The sequence below is a fragment of the Leiobunum rupestre genome, chromosome 6, assembly GCF_980474605.1.
Source record: "Leiobunum rupestre chromosome 6, qqLeiRupe1.1.hap1, whole genome shotgun sequence".
Classification (NCBI taxonomy): Eukaryota; Metazoa; Arthropoda; class Arachnida; order Opiliones; family Sclerosomatidae; genus Leiobunum; species Leiobunum rupestre.
Window position 1 is genome coordinate 11,282,424 of NC_143389.1, and position 19,806 is coordinate 11,302,229.

At 38.3% G+C, this 19,806-nt stretch overlaps 1 protein-coding gene across 2 annotated transcripts; it reads left to right on the forward strand.

Moving 5' to 3' along the window:
• Positions 1–385: 385 nt before the first annotated feature.
• Usp30 (ubiquitin specific protease 30) lies at positions 386–17,955 on the forward strand. 2 transcript variants are annotated; one of them, XM_090177985.1, is made up of 11 exons: positions 386–476; positions 2,489–2,626; positions 2,693–2,869; positions 3,475–3,575; positions 5,096–5,200; positions 5,267–5,407; positions 6,770–6,829; positions 7,107–7,259; positions 8,304–8,506; positions 16,787–16,885; positions 17,525–17,955. In XM_090177985.1, the coding sequence occupies exons 2-11, from the start codon at positions 2,512–2,514 to the stop codon at positions 17,745–17,747; spliced, it is 1,377 nt and encodes a 458-aa protein (XP_090034111.1). In that variant the 5' UTR covers positions 386–476; positions 2,489–2,511; the 3' UTR covers positions 17,748–17,955. The 2 variants fall into 2 exon arrangements, with proteins under 2 accessions (XP_090034111.1, XP_090034112.1); XM_090177986.1 differs by having other exon boundaries at positions 2,693–2,719.
• The last annotated feature ends 1,851 nt before the right edge of the window (positions 17,956–19,806 follow it).

The following is a 19,806-nucleotide window of genomic DNA, read 5'->3' on the forward strand; positions in this document are numbered from 1 at the left end:
CCCACCCCTGTCCCCACGTATCCCCCCGTTCGCGTGGCCGTTACACATATCTCGCCTTCTTTAATCAGATGGTGTTTCGCCGGGCTCGCGGTCTTCTCAGACTCAATCAGCCTTTCTTCCTTGAATAAAAAAAAAAGTAAACATATATTTGAACTTCGAAGACGTGCCTGAATTGTAGAAACTTGGACAAAATTAAGTAGATGTAAAAAACAGTGGAAATTCCAAAAATTAATTTATTTCAAAATCGAATATTTCGGGGGCATATTTACATGCTTTGAATTAATTCTTCCCAATTTCGTTCCAAGTTACGGTGAATTATGTAGTTAAGTTCATTCTCTCATTCTTTTCCCTCGCATGTTCTACTTTATCTTAAAATTTGTTATATCGGATTTTGGTATTCATGTCGTCTGCTACGAGGGCAATGACACCTTGACAAGTAATGCGTTTACGTTATTCTCCTCCTCTTATGAAATGAGGTAAGATTACAATTAAAAGCAGTAATTTATCTCTTAATATAAAAAATATACTTGGTACTCATGGCCATGATGAATCACATAATTCCATTAGACTACTTAAAATCATATAGAGATTCATCTTCAATGTCATTGATTTTAAATTGAGATATTAACTGGAAAACTTATATTTTTACCGTTTTATTCTGTCCCAAGAATTAGTTTTAGTGTCCGGTATAAGATAGTTAATATTTTATATGGGGGTCTGTATTTGAGCACCTGGTTTTTATCAATTTAAATGAAGGCTTAGAAATTGCACTAAAATTTATCTAAGAATTATTGATAGTTTAAAATAATTTTTTTATTAAAATTAATTATTATAATTTTGACATGGTAACTTTTCTGGCCCTAATTTTGACCCAAGTTCTTCATTCTCAAAGGCTATTTAGCAGAGCACCAAAATACGCAAACGAAGTAGAAAAATACTATTTTGATGTTTAAATGGTTGCTACATGTGAAATGTACTCAGAATTCAAATGCATTAAGCTGGAGAAAATGCGGTTAAAATGTTTTTTTTTGTCATGTGAATGTAGGCCCCTCTGAAGGTAAACGAGGGGTGCTTTACGTCATTTCTGCCAGCCAATATATGTTCATCTTTAAAGTATTCCGTATTTACCACTTATGTGTTTCAAGAAGTACAAAGACTGGACAATGGGGCTGTTATCTTGGATTAACAATAGTAGTGCCTACCTGGATATATCACTTGGAAAAAATCTGACCAGCAAATGGATTTTGCGATAGCAGCGCAACTTCGGCGAAGTTAACGGATAATTTCCGAAACTCCCGTAACACATAGCCTTCTACAAGGCAGAACCCGTAACAAACACTTAGAAAATGCACACGGAACGATAAAAGTGATATATCCACTATATAGGCACTATTGTTAATCCAAGCTGTTATCCACCTTGTACACCTCTGCATATCTAACCTGCCCTCATCTCTTTTTTTGTAATTCCGATGATATATTCATGTTGCTATGATGAGGTTTTGACTAGAAAGAATCGCATTTCACCCGAAACCACTTTCGCACCACTTCAATCAACATTTTCATGATGTTCGCAACAATCTCAACTTTTAACTTAGAAACTGCATTTTTAATTACGTTATTATCCCGTAGACCCTAATACAGTCGAAAGCATCCAATATTGTATGTGTTTGGCATGTAGTAATGATTTTGACATATTCCCCCCCCCCCCCTTAGGAACCGCGCTCGACTCTCTAATTAATCTTTTATTTAATCCACCATAGGCTTAAAATATGTTTATACATCTGCTTAAGTACTGTTTACAAAATAATCAGCCAAGGTTTAATGATACAATATTTAGAACATAGTACACAAGGTTGTGCCATAAATTTGAAAACATTATTAAATCCCAGGAATGTGGTTCAAATAAAGAACTTTTGTTTTACATTGAACACTATTTTAACTTATTTTTATAGCGAAAAGTCCCTTTTTTTCCTGATTTTTGTGGGAGCGCTGTATTAGGGAAGTTATGGAATGGAAGGTCTATTGTTTATTATTTTTAAGTTTTGTATTAACATTATTTTTGGATATTAAAAATATTTTTATTTTAAATTTGTATTAATATTAAGAATTGAATTATGAAGTGTGAAAAAAAATCTATGCTAATGAAGAATGTTTATGTTGGGTCGATCCGAATTCATGTCAATATGACAAGCTGGGGAAATAAAAAGTTACCAAGTTTTGTTTGTTTTAATCGGCTCTTAATGAGAGGAGCAGACCACATGAGGTGGATTGGGAGGAGTATGCCATGAGTTGGATTGGTAGAATTGCTAAAAATCTCCTCAACATACTTCAAACTCATTTTTAATAAAAATAAATACATTCAAAAAGGGGTGTCTGGAAATGTGGGGAAACGAAGTGTTTTCCTGAGTTTTTTCAATTATTCTTTCATTTTTACATATACAACTTATCACCAGAAGCATTGCTAATTTCTAATGGCAACCTTTTTTAGGTCTAATTGTGTATCTACTTAAAATGCCTTGGAAAGGCCTTTTAAAAATTCCATTTATTGGTAGTTTTGCAATATTTGGTGCATGTGCTCTTGCCTATGTAGTTTTTGGACCACCAAAACCAAAGAAGAGGAGAAAGGGTTAGTTACATAATATTTCTATAGTCAACATTCACAATCATTCATTACTCAGTTTTTTTAATTTAGATGTTGTTCCTGGCCTTGAAAATTTGGGTAATTGGTGCTTTATGAATGCTGTACTCCAGTCTTTAGCTCCAAGCATAAATCTCTTGAACTGGCTATCTAATTTTGAAAACTACCAGATAAACTCCAATTTATCTTCTAATAACAGCCTATCTCATGCTCTTTTGAAAATCTTTAAAAGTATGATTAATATTTTTAAGTTGATATTTTATGATAAGCTTAGCTAAAGGAATTTATTTATACCATCAGAAGTAAAAGTTTAACAAGGGCCATTGCTATGCTCTTTTGACATGATTTTCAGGCTGTTTTGCACCCCCCTGAGCCTTATTAAAAATTTAACATACTGAGTGGTTAAAATCAGGGGCTCTTGGCATGTGCCTTGCTTTATTGCCACACAAGTACGAAGGAGTTTCACCTATGTAAAATTTAGTAATTCCTCTGGTGTGTGGTGTATCTAAGAGGGTTAATGTTTTATATGGTGGTCTGCATTTTATCCCCTGGTTTTTATCAAATTAAATGAAGGCTTAGAGAGTGAAACTCGACCACTCAATACATTAACATATTAAGAATGTTTTAAACATTTCATGTTAAATCAATGAATTGGAAATAGCCTAGTGCATGGTTGCAAAGCCAATTTGGGCAATCGTAGGGCCCATTTAGTATTTCTGGTACTGTTGGGGCCAAAATTAATAATGAAACATTAATCAATAGGAAATATCAAAAACTTGAAATACGGAATATTTTTACGTCATTTCATAATGCATGTATTTTTGTTAATTTTTCAGTACTAAACAATGATGACGATTTATTGGGATCTATATCGAGCCCTGCAGAAGTTTTACAAGCCTTAAGGTCTAAAGGCTGGGTTATAAGCTGTGATGAACAGGTGAGATATTGTAGTTTTCCTCAAATGTATATAAACCCAAAGTTCTCTAATTACTAACAATGTCTGTCAATACTTATATATTAGTTAGGTTAACATTGGGGAAGCAGTGTACTTCGACTTAGGAAAAGAGTCGCCCAGTGAGAATCACAAGAACTTATAAAAAGTGGTTTATCTCGAACTATACGCGGTGATGGGCACTGCTCAACTTATTTGAGGTTTTTTGTCGTTTTTAGTGAAATTGAGCAGTAGATAATTATGTTTAATAAAAGTGATATGGAGATGAGGAAAGTAACAATTTTGCCTCTAAAATTAGTGCTAAAAGATGAGCAATTTTGACTCTTTTAAAAAAGGTCAAGATGGAGGAGTGGCGATTTCACCTCGCAAATGAGCATGAAAAGAGATGCTAAATTTGCCTGTCAAATGAGCTAGAGTTAATTTCAAGCTAAAGACTAGGTGTAAGCAGGTGTCAGTCGAGAGAAATTTTAAAAAGGAGATATTCTCAGTCCTTTGTAGAATTAAATGTGACAGATTTGGATGCTCGTTCACCTGAAGAAACAGATTGGAACAATGATTTACCAGCTTCACTATTTAACAATAGCACTTTACACGAGGATGGTTAAGCTAATACATCTCTAAGCAATAAAAATCAAAAAAGTGCTTGCTGGAATTGTGATGGACCTTAAATTTTAAAGAAAGTTCGAGAATCACACATGCTGAGAAACTTCACTTAATCTTGGGCTCATGATGTCTAGAAAACATTTTTATCACTTTCTTTTATTAAATCTACATCTTTTATTTATTCTTCAAAAGAATCATCAATTTTGTTTTAAGGGTCATAAAAATTAAATATATCTTAAGATAATGAAAACAAAGTAACTTGCAAACTCTATGAAGGAGTTGGTTCCAAGTTTTCAGAAAGTTCCACAATCTGCGATCTAACCCACCTTATTAAATGAAAATATAGGACAAATTTACATACACAAATTAATAGTAAACTTTTAAATGCGGAATTTCTAGTGGCTTAGGTGGGTTGGCAGAGTAGTTAGCACTTTCGCCTCGCAGCAAGGAGAGCCGGGTTCGATCCCAGCTTTTGGCACTGGGTGAAAACTCGTAACCACTCCTTCTGCCTTGAGTTAACCCTTACCAAAAAATAAGTTGGCATACACATTTTAGTTGGTATTAAGTTGGTTTTAAGTTGTCAGCATTTTTCAATAAACTAGTTAAACGGGTAATAAGTGGATATTAAGTTGGCAGTATGGTTTTAGTTGGTAATAAGTTGTTTTTATGTATGGTTTTAGTTAGTATTTAGTTGGTATTTGTCCCAAATACAAATTTAAAACCAAGTTCCTAGACCACTTAATTTTTGGTAAGGGATTTACAACTAAAGAATTTATTTGCACACAGATGCTTTGAAAAATTATAGGAAACATTGGTGTTAACCGAATTTTTATTGATATTACAATTGTTTTTTATACTTAATAGCAGTTTAATATCAAGTGTTTGAAATATCTCTTATATAGGATGCTCATGAATTGTTTCATGTTTTAACAACTACTCTCGAAGAAGAATATCATGCAAATTCTTTCACTAAATCATTGCTTGATATTAGAGGACTGGAGTATTCTGTGAGTATAGTTCTTTTCAAAAATAGTGTTATTTTAGATACAAATAAACTAGTTTTTTTTTCTCAGGAGCCACTTGAATATTCAAGCAATAATGTAGCATTCCGTACGCAGTCGCCTATAAGAATACCAAAGTTAAAGCAAATTATTGGCTTCTCAACTAAAGGACTAATAGCAAGTCGCCTTACATGTAAAAGTTGTGGGTTTGAGGTAAGAAATTCATACATTTTTTAAATTAGAAAATAATTCATCACTATAAACACCATACATATTGAACCATGGGCAAATAAAAGATATAAATCATAGACATGACTCTTGTGGTATCACTCGACTTTCTGTGAAGAAACAGAATACTGTAGAGTGTAAGGCCCAAAGTTGGCGCCAAGCCAATAGTGACTAAAGCGCCCCCTATAACCTTAGTATAAAGGAGGGAGTAAAGCAGTAGCACGGGGCAGAACGTGGGCAGTTGTAGTGGGGAGTCCCCCTGAGTAGTTAGGTGCTCCCTCCTTGTAGAATCACCTTCAGACAATTGGATCTCTTGTTCGAGTATATTAAAAGTAATGCTAATTATTTCTAGTGGAATTTATTTATTTTACGGATACCCAGTAGTAGAAATTTAGTCCCTTATAAGAGTACCAGATTAACTAAATTGAGCGAACTGAATATAGCTTACACAGTGCGAGTATGTGTACAGAAATTTAAAAAAACAACCTTTATCGTTAAAACACTATGTACAAACGTTAGACTTCAAGGCGTAGTGTTAAAATAGTCATTGTTATGAAATCTTCAACACTTTCAAATCTGGAAGCATCATAGCACATAACAGTTAAGACAAAATGGTCTTTCATACTATTAAGCAACTCCACCTAGTCCTTAATCATAGCAATATGATGCATGTTCACTTTTTAATGCCTTTACAAGTTTACTATTGCTCTCAGCAGTTGCATAGAGAGGCTCTATCACCTGGCCCATGATTAAACAATGAGTGGAGAACTATGACCTCCCATTTCTTTCAAGCCCTTAAAAACCCCTTTGCTTTATGAAAAATTTCTAGGGCCCTGACTGTAAGTGGCCTGCCTTAATCACCATTGTGGTAGTACGTTTCTCTGTAAAATCTAGTAAAGATCATTTAAAATATTAATAAAGAACTTTCTACAATACTTTATTAAAGTGTGAGTTTGTATTGTTTTTAGACAAATGTTTACGCAATTAGGTTAATTGAGTATTTAAAGGCTGAGGACCTTATCAAGTTTTTGAGGTAGGGACAGCTTGACCGACGTCTCGAACTGTTCTTGAATAGAATATTCAAATCAAACAACAAGGAAAGGGTTGAGGTACAATAGCCAGAACAGTTCAAGCAGTCACTCAAGATGTGCAAGCTGTCACTCAGCGAAAATTAAGTAAAGGGGAAGAGAGGTGGAAATCACTCAGTTCTTATCTTTAGTTTATTTATTTCGCTAGATATTAAGATGTGTAGTGATCAAGTTTTATAATGCCTTACCTTGTTTCGTGCTTAATTCCAAGTTTTTTCACCTATGAGCTTGAAAAAATGCAATTCTAATTTTTTTACAGAATCCTATCCACTACGATTCGTTTGACAGTATTTCACTTCCTATTCCAGATAACTATTGGGTAAGTTATTTTGAACAAATATAATATTTGTATTTGTAATCACATGGTAGTGTTTTAAAATTTCTAAATACTGGACAGTGGCGTAGCTAAGACACTATAGGCCAACCTGTGAAACTCTTTTAGGGGTTTTAGTTGTTATCTAGCATATTATTTAACAGGAGTTTAGGGGCCCCCTGATGCCCTGTGGCACTCCTGCATTGCGGGGTATGCGGGGGCCTTATTTACGCCACTGTCACTGGCAGTAATCAGATCAGATTGATGATGAATATTCTTTTAGGGTTTATTGAGACTTGAAGACTGCTTAAATCATTGGTCTTCTTCAGAATTGGTTCATGGAGTAACGTGTGATAATTGTTCCAAACTTCATTCTCCAACTGGAAAGGCGGTAATATGTAAATCAACATTTTCAAAGCAGCTCAGTATCGCAAAGGTAAATAAATTTCTCTCTTGCAGATTAATAATATTTTAATTATAATATAATAATATTATTATAATATAATAATGTGAAAATAATTATTATTATGATTTAATTTAATAATAAATTATATTTAACTTAATGAATGGGAACCAATTATCTGCTTTATATTTGCAATGGGGCTTAGTCCTAGTCTCTCAAATTTAACTAGCTCACCGTCTAATTATTGAGGTTTTTAAAATTTTATAATTTTAATCTTAAATTGTAATAAAAATTTTTATTGAACAAAAATAAGTGACAATATGAAAAGGTACAAAGCTACGTTCATTGTTTATCCACAGATTAAGTATGTCTTAAAGAGTTAATTGTAATTATCTTAGCTTTTGAGTTTTGGATATAAATATCTAGCAGAGCTAATAAAATAGGTAGTGATTAATACAAAAAGGCAATTAAGAATACAGGGACTGGAGAGAGAGAGAGAGAGACTCCATATACAGACATGTATATATTTACACGGAGTGACTGACTTTATATACAATTAGTAAAACAAATTAGATTATTGACCTTATCTTAATTTGCATAAAAAACGCTAACGCTAAAACTAAGAAGTCAACATCCCATTATCTTCAAACAATATATTTCTCGTTAAAATGATAAATTTTTGGACCTTCACATTGGGTGATAAAATTAAAATATTTCGCACGGCACCTAAATCTGGGAATATTACGCAAATGTATCAATTAAGTTTTCTCTGGGGCCACCACTTACTTCAAAATGATAATTTGCCTCATCCTGAAATTATGCAACCAAACTCTTCTCAGTCTAATGATTCAGTTTATGCCAAATTAACTCGCCTATATAATATTTTCAATCCCTTAGAATAATTAAAGTTAGAATATTTGGTAGACCAATACATAGATATTTTTAAGTTTCCCATTTTTTAGATGTTATAAAAACCTCTAATCAGGAAATTGTAGGACTTCATTTTTGTTTTTGTTGCGGTTTTGATTAGGGTATTTCTTTAATGCTTTAAAAAGTGCAACCCTTCCTCTGATTTAGCTTCCAGATTGCTTGTGTTTACATTTTGTCCGAACATTGTGGCTTGGAAGTAGTGGAGTACCAAAAAAGAAATATGACCATGTGTCATTTCCTGAATATCTGGCCATGGATTTGTTTTTACTGTCAAACAAAAAGAAAACTGCTGGAAATAGCTTGGGTGCTACGAATTTGTGTAATGGCTTGCTTGGCGGAAATTTAACCAAGTAAGTTTATTAGTCGCTTAAAATATATAACGATTTTGGTTTCATGCTGTAAAAGTGAAATTTATCTTGAAGTAGTACTTTAATGCGTAAATTTTTTAAATGCGCTCTGTGTGTGCTTGTTGTAGGTAAAAACGAAGTGGTTTGGTTGATTAGTGATATTATTATTATTGAACGGGGTGGTTGAACCAAGCACTTCGACCTAAGGTCCATTGTGCATCCCCAGAGCCCTGACTCTAGAAGAGTCCTATTGCCGAGACAAAATCAAGGATTTGCTTGGCCGAAATGTTGGAGACATCCTGTGTCTCCAACCGATGCATACCCAGATGCTCGAATCTCTGCACGGCGTAATAGTCGCAGCTGCAGAGTACATGAGAGGCGGTTTCCTCCTCTGTAAAGCATGCCCTATAGATTGGGTTATAATTAACCCCTATGAGACTTAAGTGTCTGTTGAGTTGGCAATGGTCTGTAAGTAGGCCAGTTACCATCCTAATGTTGGTCTTAGAGAGAGTTAGCAACTCTCTCGACCTCTTCCGAGTCGGGCCTAGAGTGAACTCTTTGGCCTGCCTTTGACCACTCATCTCAAGCCAAAGCTTGAGTTGGCGACCTGCCATGTGCTTGGAAACCAAGTCACGCGTCAAACCCGGGGAAATGAGGATTGCAGGTTCCGGCCCAATTAGCCCAGACCTTGCACCGTCCCTAGCCAATGCGTCAGGATTCTCATTGCCCTGATACCCCTTATGGCTAGGGACCCAACAGAGAAAAACTCTGTTGTATGTCCCAAGAGCATGTAGGAGATCTAGGCAGCTAAGAACCAGTTTTGAAGAAATGCTGCACTGATTAAAAGCATTAAGGGTGGCTTGACTATCCGTATAAATCTGGATAGCCATACCGCGAAAGCCCTGTTTAAGACAATAGTCAACACAGAAGCAAATAGCACAAATTTCAGCCTAGAATACACTCGAGTATATCCCAAGGCGAGTCTTGGACCCATCGGTAAACCAGACAACCTCCCCTCTGGTACCGAGGGTACTATAGGACCACTCCGTGCGGCTAGGGAAGCTAACCTCAAAGGGTTTACTAAAGTGTAATTTAGCAACAATCATGTCAGAACCCATTGTAAGAATCGGTATTTGACTAGAGATGTCTCTATTGAGTTTGGTGTGGCCATTTTCCCAATCATTAGCCTTCCACCACCTATTTTGGTTAAGCCCATAGGCACCCAAAACTGCCGCTTCCTCTATAAATAAGTGCAGGGGAAGAATATTCAGGAGGATTTCAAGAGAAGCACTTGGGGCTGTTCTCATAGCTCCTGTGATGCCAACCCAAGCCAGGCTTTGTAAAGTGCGCATTACCCCATCCGGACCCGGGGACTTATAGGGTTTAAAGGACTTTATAGCCCATATAAGTCTAGAGTGCGTGACGACCTTATTAGCCACCGCCCAATCCTCCCTTTTAGTACGCTTGATTCTTAAAGGGAGGGGGGTCACTATCGCAGCTGTTCGTGATACTTGAATCCGGAAAGTGTACATCTAACATGTGTGTTAGTGTCCTTTCCGGGTGTGGAAAAACTGTCATCTTTCAACCTAAGGGTGTCTAGATGTTTGGTATTTTCATGTGTCATAATTTTCATTAGCTTGGCCGTGCTGGGAACATCAGATATGTTCTCACAGAAGTTCCTCCACGAAGCTTGTTTCGCATCGCGGATGGCCTTATGGTAGGAAGTGAGGCTGCTTTTATAAGCATTCCAGTCACCTCCCCTCTTTGCTCTGTTAAAGAGCCTACGAGTTTCTTTGCGGAGACCGCCAATCTCGTTAGACCACCAAGGAACTAACCTTGGCCGGTTGACAGTCTTCGCGGGACAATTGCGGTGATAGGAGTCGATAATGGCATGTTGCATGCGATCAACAGCCAAATAGAAATCCAACACCGAAGTGAGCCTCGGTTTGTCATCCATTAGGAACATACCAAGGTCATCCTTGTAACCGGACCAGTTTGTGTTCCTGGGGTTACGAATGGTGGTACTAGCCCGAATGGGTTTGACCGATATGTTAAAGCAAATGTGTCTGTGATCCGAGAGAGACGGTTCGTTAGACACATGCCAGTTCATAATTTTGTCTGCGACATTCTCTGTTTGCTGTAACAAAAGTTGGTTCATGGTTCCTGTTTAAAACCTTTAGTTTTGTACCAACCAAGTACTCCACTAAGTCATTACCACGTCTGAGCTACCCTAAATATCGTGGTGAGCATTGGCATCACACCCTATGACCAGTCTATCCCCCAAACCCTCACAATGGCTAACCAGACTGATCAGCCCCTGCGGGGGAGGCGGAAGAGCATCATCACAAGGAAGGTATGCCGAGGCTATTGTAAACTCACCGCTTCCATCCATAGATGAAGCAATGATTGATGAACAGTAGAAATATCCCTAGAGGTGTATGCCGAGAGCGGAAGGGCATGAATGCCCTTACGTATCAGCACACAGGCTCTTGGTTTTGCAGAGTTATAATCAAAGAATATATTACCTGCACTATGGAGACCAAGTATCTTGCCATTGGCTGTCCACGGTTCCTGAATGAGCGCTTCATCGAAGCCCTCCTTTGCAAACCTCCTACAGAGAACTGCAGTGGCTGCCTTGCAGTGATGCAAATTAATTTGCAGCACCTTTACACTCATCTTTGGGTAAGGTTATAGCCACTCTTACTCTTGAAGGTTGGGTAACGTGCCTTCGGAGGCCTTAGAGCGAACTATACAATAATTATCCTATTATAATGAGATACTAGTATTTCTTAGATATTCCCACCAAGGGAAGAGAATGCAACCAAGCAGCCACTGGGGGACCAACTACAACTGACTAGTGGGCTAGCTGGGAGTTAACCACTCCCATACTATTTCCTGACTGCTTCTAACCACTGACTCTACAGTTCTGCTTGAATGACTATTAATGCCTCTCTCCTACCTCCTTTTATACTAACTCCCACACTGGCGCCACCACCGGTGCCCTTGGGAGTTACGCCTGATAAGATAAGGGGTTTTGGCCATTTGGCCTACTAACAAATATGGCTGCCACTGATTAAGTTGGCTACATTCCCCCCCCACTTTGCAAGAGTGGATTTATTTTTTCAAAACTAAAACACAATATAAGGTAAAAAATAGTACAAGAAAAGTTTAAGTTAAGTTAAATGTCAAATTCGAGATCCTTGTCCAAGAATGGACACATCCTTGCTCGGTGCTCACAGCTGGATTTCAGTTGCAATAACTTAACCTCCAAATCTTTCTGCATCGTAGGGAACCAAAAATCGCGACGAAGGTCGGCTAGCTGACCCCGGTTATGGCAAGCGGCTGCATGACATAAATCGTAGAACCGGTGTGTTAGCTTCTTGGGTAGCATGACCTTGAAAACCCCAGGAGATGGTTCGCACATCAGGAAACCTTGACGCAAGGAAAAGCACTCCATACCAGTGATTTTTCCGGACTGTCTAGTGACAAGACGTTCAATGAGGGATTGACACAACTCATCTTGGTGCTGTAGGTCTCTAAATACAGGGAATGGCAAGATTCTATAACAAAGGTGAATATCATTGAAATGCCGATACGGAAAGTCAGCAAGTTCATTAAGGCGCAACAGGGTTGTGGACAGGAAACGATCAGTCACGATATCTGTAGAGTTAATTCGTAATGGTAAGTCTGGTAACAGAACCACACCAGTGTCATCTTGAAGGGGTACAGTCGCGATGGCTGGAGGCTTTGAAACATTTCCAGGAACCACAAACCTGCCCTGTAGGAGAATCTGATACAGCAGCAACTGACTCCTCTTGTGATGACCCCACTGGCTTGGAAGCAACTTCAGAGCAACTGGACATTTCAGACGCATGTTCATCCTGATGCCTTCGTCGTGAAGCGAAATGACTGACTTGAGTCTGCTTGTCTTTGGGTTGGACAAATGAATTACCCGCTTGTACAGCGATATCGGTCAGCTCAGGATAGCTGGATACAGTCTGAGTTGATGAATTATCGACATCTAATTCTGTCTGACAGGATGACTCTCGACTGCTAATGATAACTTCTGTCTGACATGATGAATCTTGACTGGTAGCGATAACTTCTGTCTGACATTCATCAGAAGCAACCGTAGCCGGAACTTGGTATGACACCTCGCAAGTATTGACCAAAGGAGAGGAATGAGTGGGATCAAATGACTCTGCGGATGACACGGCGACATCAGTAGTTGAGGGATGACCACACTGAAACGAAACTTGTTGCTTGGACAATACAGAGTTAAATTTATCAAATTCTTTTAGTATATCAGATAGTAACACTATCAGGCTCTCGTCTTTAGAGAACACTGCCTCAGAATGACTAGGTCTGTAATGCATCCGCCTTCCATAGGCATAAATCTCAGCATTCAAGCCACCACGCCCGTAATGCTTCACTCGTTTATTGCCAAATGGCCTGGCATTAGGGTCACCAGCACCATAATGCTTCCACTGCTTGTTAGGACATCTGTTGGCGTAATGACCTTCGGTCGAACACCGCAAACAAATGACGTTTTTCTTCGCTTTATTCAAAGCAAGGGGAACAACATTTTTAACTAACTCATTTCGCTTTTGAACTAAATCATTAATATTTGAAAGCAACGATTCAAAATAAGTGGCACAGCTTACCGCCATGTTGAAAATTACAAACGCGATGTATTTAAGACGCAAATATTAAAAGAAAAATAATAATTACGCGAAAGAAAAAAAACGATAAAAATTAATTATTAATTTAGAACTAAGACGTGAAAAATAGACAAATGGACAGTTACTAAAAAGCGACTAAATACATGACTAAGCAGTATTTAGAAGGTAATGACTTAGCAGACGCCAATCACGCCATTGCTTTGACACCTTTTAAGAACTGGCGGGAAAATAATGTAAACTTTGCCACGTGTGGACGCCAAAAAACTAATCACGCCGCGATCCGCGATGCGTAATACTCGAAAAATTTATTACGTTTTCGAAATAAAATGTCCCGATTAATTGGCATAAATTGGCTATGAATATTCTAATCAAAAGCTAAGCCTAACGCGGACGAACAGTGACTTGGAAAAGCCATAGTGAAAGGAAAACGTAAATTACCGTAAATAATCAAAAATAGGGGAACTAGCAATTGGCACAGCCATCAAAAACCGAGTATTGAAAATTTTCAGTAAAAAAACGATATCTTAAACGCCCAATAGCTTTAACAAGTTACACCTAAACTTACCGCTTACTGGAGACTACTGAGAACACCACCAGAGAACTCAGATGAAATTTATAAATACCTTCTGAAGCAAGCCACCATGTCATTGCTTCCGTTTTCCGTTTACCGTTGCCACCAATTATATAGCCACTCTTACTCTTGAAGGTTGGGTAACGTGCCTTCGGAGGCCTTAGAGCGAACTATACAATAATTATCCTATTATAATGAGATACTAGTATTTCTTAGATATTCCCACCAAGGGAAGAGAATGCAACCAAGCAGCCACTGGGGGACCAACTACAACTGACTAGTGGGCTAGCTGGGAGTTAACCACTCCCATACTATTTCCTGACTGCTTCTAACCACTGACTCTACAGTTCTGCTTGAATGACTATTAATGCCTCTCTCCTACCTCCTTTTATACTAACTCCCACACTGGCGCCACCACCGGTGCCCTTGGGAGTTACGCCTGATAAAATAAGGGGTTTTGGCCATTTGGCCTACTAACAAATATGGCTGCCACTGATTAAGTTGGCTACAAGGTGAGCTTGGTTGCTGGCTAGAGATGACTAGTCAGACACAGTGGTGGTTGTGGAGACCCCAACACTCCCACCGGTCCGACTCGCATCCCTAGCCTGACCCCCTGGTTGCCCCCTCCAGTGGTACAACCTCTTTGTTCTGGTCGGTGTCCGACAAGCCAAAGGCCTTTAGGTCCTCCGCGAGAGTATCTTCCAAAGGAATGTCCTCTCCTGAGTCCCCACCAGCCAGAGTCTCATCTTCCATCCTTGAGATCTCCGAAGCAGAGGGTTCTACTGAAACACCCTCCTTGGCCGGAGCCACTGGAGCTGTCGGGTCAGGTTCATGAAGTATCTTAAAGATACCACTGTTCAGGCCCGTTAAGGCTCTGTGTCCTGCCTCCTTAATAGCCTTAACCGAATCTCCATCCACCTGGAAGATACAGCGGATGGCAGTCGGCACATCGGTTTTGTTTACCTTCCAACACTGCGTATTTAGCGCGTTGTTGTAGGTCCTGAGTCTACGAAGGCGGACAGTGCCATCCTTTGTGTAGACATCCCTGTTGCGGAAGGCTACCTTGAAGGGCTTCGGTAGGTCGGCGGCCTTCATTACTAAAAGCCGCGACCCCCGGGATACCAATTCCTTCTGGTCAAATCCTCCCACCAACCAATCCGCTGTAAACCCATCCTTACAGAGGTAGTGAACGGCGCCTCCAATCAGCTGAAAGCTCCCAAAACGCTTCCGAATCTCACACTGAATGGTGCCCATCTCTTCTGCGGGGGGGGGTCATTTTCCCTAGATCGTTTTGGAAGTGATGGCGGGGGGTCGTCCTTATCAGACACCTCCAGACCTCCTGCCTCAATTTTTCCCTGCGGCGACGATTCCGCCTTTGGGTTTTGTTAAGGGGTTATCCCCCTCGAACCCTTGCTTCACCGATTGGTTCTTGCCAGAGGCAGACCCTTGAAGGCTTGGCCGGGTTCCTGTAGGGGTAAGTCCCCCCTCAAGGTTAAGAACAGGGGGGGGGGGGGGTAACATCCGAAGATGAACCCTCCCCTTGTTTTGGGTTGGGTCCTTTCGAACCCTCCCCCTCCTACTGCTTTGGGTTGGTCCTTTCGAACCCTCCCCCTGCTTTGGGTTGGGTTCTTTCGAACCCTTGCCCGGTTTTTGTTTTTTTTTGTTTGTTTGGTGATTAAATTTTTGGTCCCACGAGAAAAGAGGAAAGTAAAAGGTCACCGCCCTTAATCCTCTGTCAGGGCGGAAGGCTAATTACAGCGGGGTTTCGCCTGGTTCCCCGAGGGGATCGTTCTTGATACCGTATTTACGCTTCCCCGGTACCATTCAACCCTCAACACGATACCTTACACCTTTTCTTAAGGAAGAAGTAGAGCCTTAGTTGGCCAGCATGGAGGGTTGCCCCTCCACCTGTTACTCCCTTCCACCACGAAGAGGTACAAGGTTGCAGTTTATGGATGGGTGATTTTCATCAGTGAAATGTCATTCTTCAATAGTTAAATATTCCTACTCAGTGTAGTTTTTAGATTTTTACATCTTAAGCAAAGTTATAAACTAAAACTAAAATTTTAGCAATTTTTCGGGAAATTAGCGCCCAAAGGAATATGCATGAGCCTGCACTGGTACTTGTATTAATTTAATAGCCTAGATGAATACTTCTCTTGAGAGATATTTTATACACTTCTGGTACCCTTGACCATAAATTAATGTGCCAAACTACTTATTACATCGGTGCCTACCTCCAGTCCTCAGAGCCGTATTTAGGGGCACTGTCGCCCTTGGCGATGTGAGAACTTGGAGTAAAATATACACAAGTAACAACTATTATAACTATATCCTGAAAATTTTAAAAAACCACTCCGATAGCGTCATTCCAGGAAGTGAAAAGATTAAATGTAGTGAAAATGAGGGCAAAGTCGATGGGCCCAGCAGAGAAAGGGCTCAAACTTGCTTCTTGGGGGCCCTCTATGAACAGAGCCCACCTGTTTGTGCTTTGTCAAAACTTTGTTCTTTGAAATTATGGTCAGAATGGCCCTTGACTAAATAATTTTTCCAAGTACCAGGAATAAATGAAGATAAATTTAAAGAATAGATATAGCACGACCATCGCAAACCATCTACCTTCCTTAGACAGATTGTATCAGCTTTTGACGTTATTTACAGCCCAGCAGGCTTGGTCGAAATTCCATAAAATATTACGAAATCAATGGTAATTATGATCAGGAAATGGAAATTTCTAACGACAGTAGAATTTATCATCTTCGGATTATCAGCAGTATCAAAAGGCGTGGGAAGAGGGTAACCAGTCAGTATGGCGAATTCGTTTTTTAGGAAAATGATATATTATTAATTAACTATTATTGCTTGCTTAAGCACTTTTAATTTTGAAATTTAGGGAAACCTTTTTGGTATGTTTAAATAAAAAGAGTAATAAAATTGGTTACTTCATGAAAGTTTTAGTGTATATAATACTGTTATGATTTGCGAAGTTATAACTTGATTTTGTATTAGTATTGTTATTATTATTACCAGAAAGCCATCAAAAATCTGTGATTTACTAAGTGAGAATGGTTTGGTAACAGCCAACGAAGGTGGTGATGCTGAAAATCGAGGTATCGCAACAACTTTCAGGTGGGCAAAACTCTGTAATACCAATTTTTTATTTACCTTATTTACAGCTTAAATTATAGCTGTTCAAAAAAGTAGGCTGAATGGTATCACTTTACAGTGCACTTCTTTTCCCAAAACCATCCATTGACTGGTTAATAGTCAGTGCTGGTCGACATTTTCGTTGTGATTTAGTCATCCGTGGTGTATTTTGTTACTAAAATATGACTACTAAAAAGGCTGACCAAAAATTAACATTAATTAAAAAATTTGCATGAATTTATTTTAAATAAAAAATAAAAAATCTATTAATATAATTGCAACTAATTAGAGTATAAAAGAGTTTACATGGAGGAAGTGGCGAAGCTGTCACAAAGGGCTAATTTGCACAACAATATATAAAAAACACGTATATTAGTCTTATACCTTTTTATGTCAATTTTTGTTTCAAATAGTGTTTTAAAAATCTTAAGTACTCTTTTGGAAATTTATTTAAATCAAAGTATAAAATAGTTCATTTTCAATGCAATTGTGTGCCACCCAAATTTTAAAGCAATTAACTTAGTTGAATTCGCTGTCTAAAGAATTGTTTAAAAGTAGTAAACCCTAACAGCTATTATAAAGATTTGTTTAATGTAATGATATTTTCATTGCTCATTGCAGTCTTGGGAATCATGTATTTCATTTGAAATCTGTTGTGGTTCATGTTGGTGACACATTTTCTGGGCATTTTGTAACGTACCGAAGAGGGCCACCGAACTCGACACTTTGCAACTCTTGGTTTTATACATCCGATACAACTGTACACCAAGTGAAGTTTCAGGAAGTAATGAAATCCAATGCATACATGCTTATTTATGAACGTGTGAATGTGTTTTCTGAGTAGAAGATGTACGATTTACTTTTCATTTTTACACAACCTGTGCCATAGATAAGTATTATATAATTTGTGTGGAATAAACCTTTAAAGCTCAAATGAATCCTAGAATATTGCCAACTCGTTAGTCATTGTGTTTTATATAGTTTTATAATAAAAGTACAATTGTATGTGTAATGCAAAATTTGGTTTTTACATTTGTAAAATTTATAAATAATTAAAAGGTAGTATTGATTTTTAGGGTTTTTATTTAATCAATAACGAGGATATTTGAATGTACACTATCCTCCAATATGTTATGTATATCTTGCTGAATAAGAGCACTATAACAACGTAAGAGGAGTTTCTAACGACAACGAGCATTTCCTCAAAACCACCCTGTACCCCCATTAATGACATAATCTCAATCAGGAATCCATACCTCTACTTGGAATGCTTATCGCAGTAGATTTTCGTCTCGGTGTGGCTGACGGTTTTTTTTGACGTCACTATGTGAAATTAACAAACAACAGCGTGAGAGGAGCGCGCGCAGAGGGGATTTTTTCTCTCGTAAGCTGGGTTAAAGCCGTCAGAGTGATCTTACCATACGCGATACGGCAGGATAAGCACTCCAAGTAGAGGTAGGGATTCCGTTGTCAGTCTAAGAGTTAAAAAAATAATAATAACAACGCTTTCTCAATCACCCTGACCGTTAGGAACACTATTTCAATCACTATAAACTTGTTAAGAACACTATAATAACCTAAGATATTTTTTTTAAAACAGCGCTCTATAAACCACCTAGTGCTTAAGAACAATTATAATCATCCTGTGAAAAATCAATCGCATTGCTTTCTCAATGACCAAATCGATTGACAAAAGCCATGAACGTAACACCAAAAGTGACATAATACCCTAAAGGGTCAGATTTTTTTGAGAGCTTGTCGCGAAGTAAGAAGAAAGTAAAGTATACATCATCAAATTATAAAATTTCGCCACTCCAGCACCACCAGCGACTATTAAAATAAACGCTTCCAATACATAGCCATCTAGTTGGCTTAGTAGTCGATAGTGAGACTAGCTTTCAGAAGATATTTCAAAAGTTGCTGACACACTTTTGGGTCTTATGTTGCTTTTGGTAACCACGAAAGTGTATTTATTTATACTTAAGGATAATGACTGTCGAGATGATTTTGGCGTTGCTCTAACACCGCCTCATTTTCGAAGAGTAACAGCGTTGTTAGATGGTGAAAATCAAAGAAACGTACAATGTCGAAAACTTTAGCGACTTCCTATAAAAATCTCATATTAAAGGGAATATAACCTCGGGTATTTCTGTCGCCCTCCGAGGGTTCCAATATTGACCGCTGCCTCTCATGGCTTTTCACACCTGCGGCGCTGATAATCGCTGATAATGAAGGAAATAAAGGAAATTAATGGGGTCTTCCATAAAGAACGCGACAGAGGTTCTATTCCTGCTTTTCCAAATTCTTCAGGTTAGTGAATAGTTTCCATTGTTTCATTAAGCACCAAATAGGCAGTAACTTGCAGATGCTGGCTCTCGGATATATTACTTCTTGGTGATATCCTTGAATCCGCGAAAGATAGCAGGGAAGATTGGATTTTTTAATTGTATAGTATATAGTTCGTTTTTTAATGATTTGAATAACTTAGTAATCACCTTATGTATTATAATTTCTTAATACTCAGATACCCCTAACCGGTTACAAAATGTTTCCGTGACCATCTTTCCTTAGTTTTCTTAAACCAACCAATGGAACGGAACGGTGTACTGTACTAAAGTGATTACATAATCGATTACAGATTTAGCATTACTAAAGGCTGTACTCGCTGATATCGGTGTACAGAATTTAAAGACGTGGCTGGCCCCTCGACTCATGACGAATTTAGACCTACTACGAACGTTCATCCGAGTCACCATTCCATACCCTCCATTAATTTACGGCCAAGATTCCGTCCAGTATATTCGGGAAGGACTTTATCTTTTTACCATAATGCCTTAAAGGGAATAGAACCTCCAACGCGTTCTTTATGGAAGACCCGATCAATTTCCTTCATAATCAGCGAT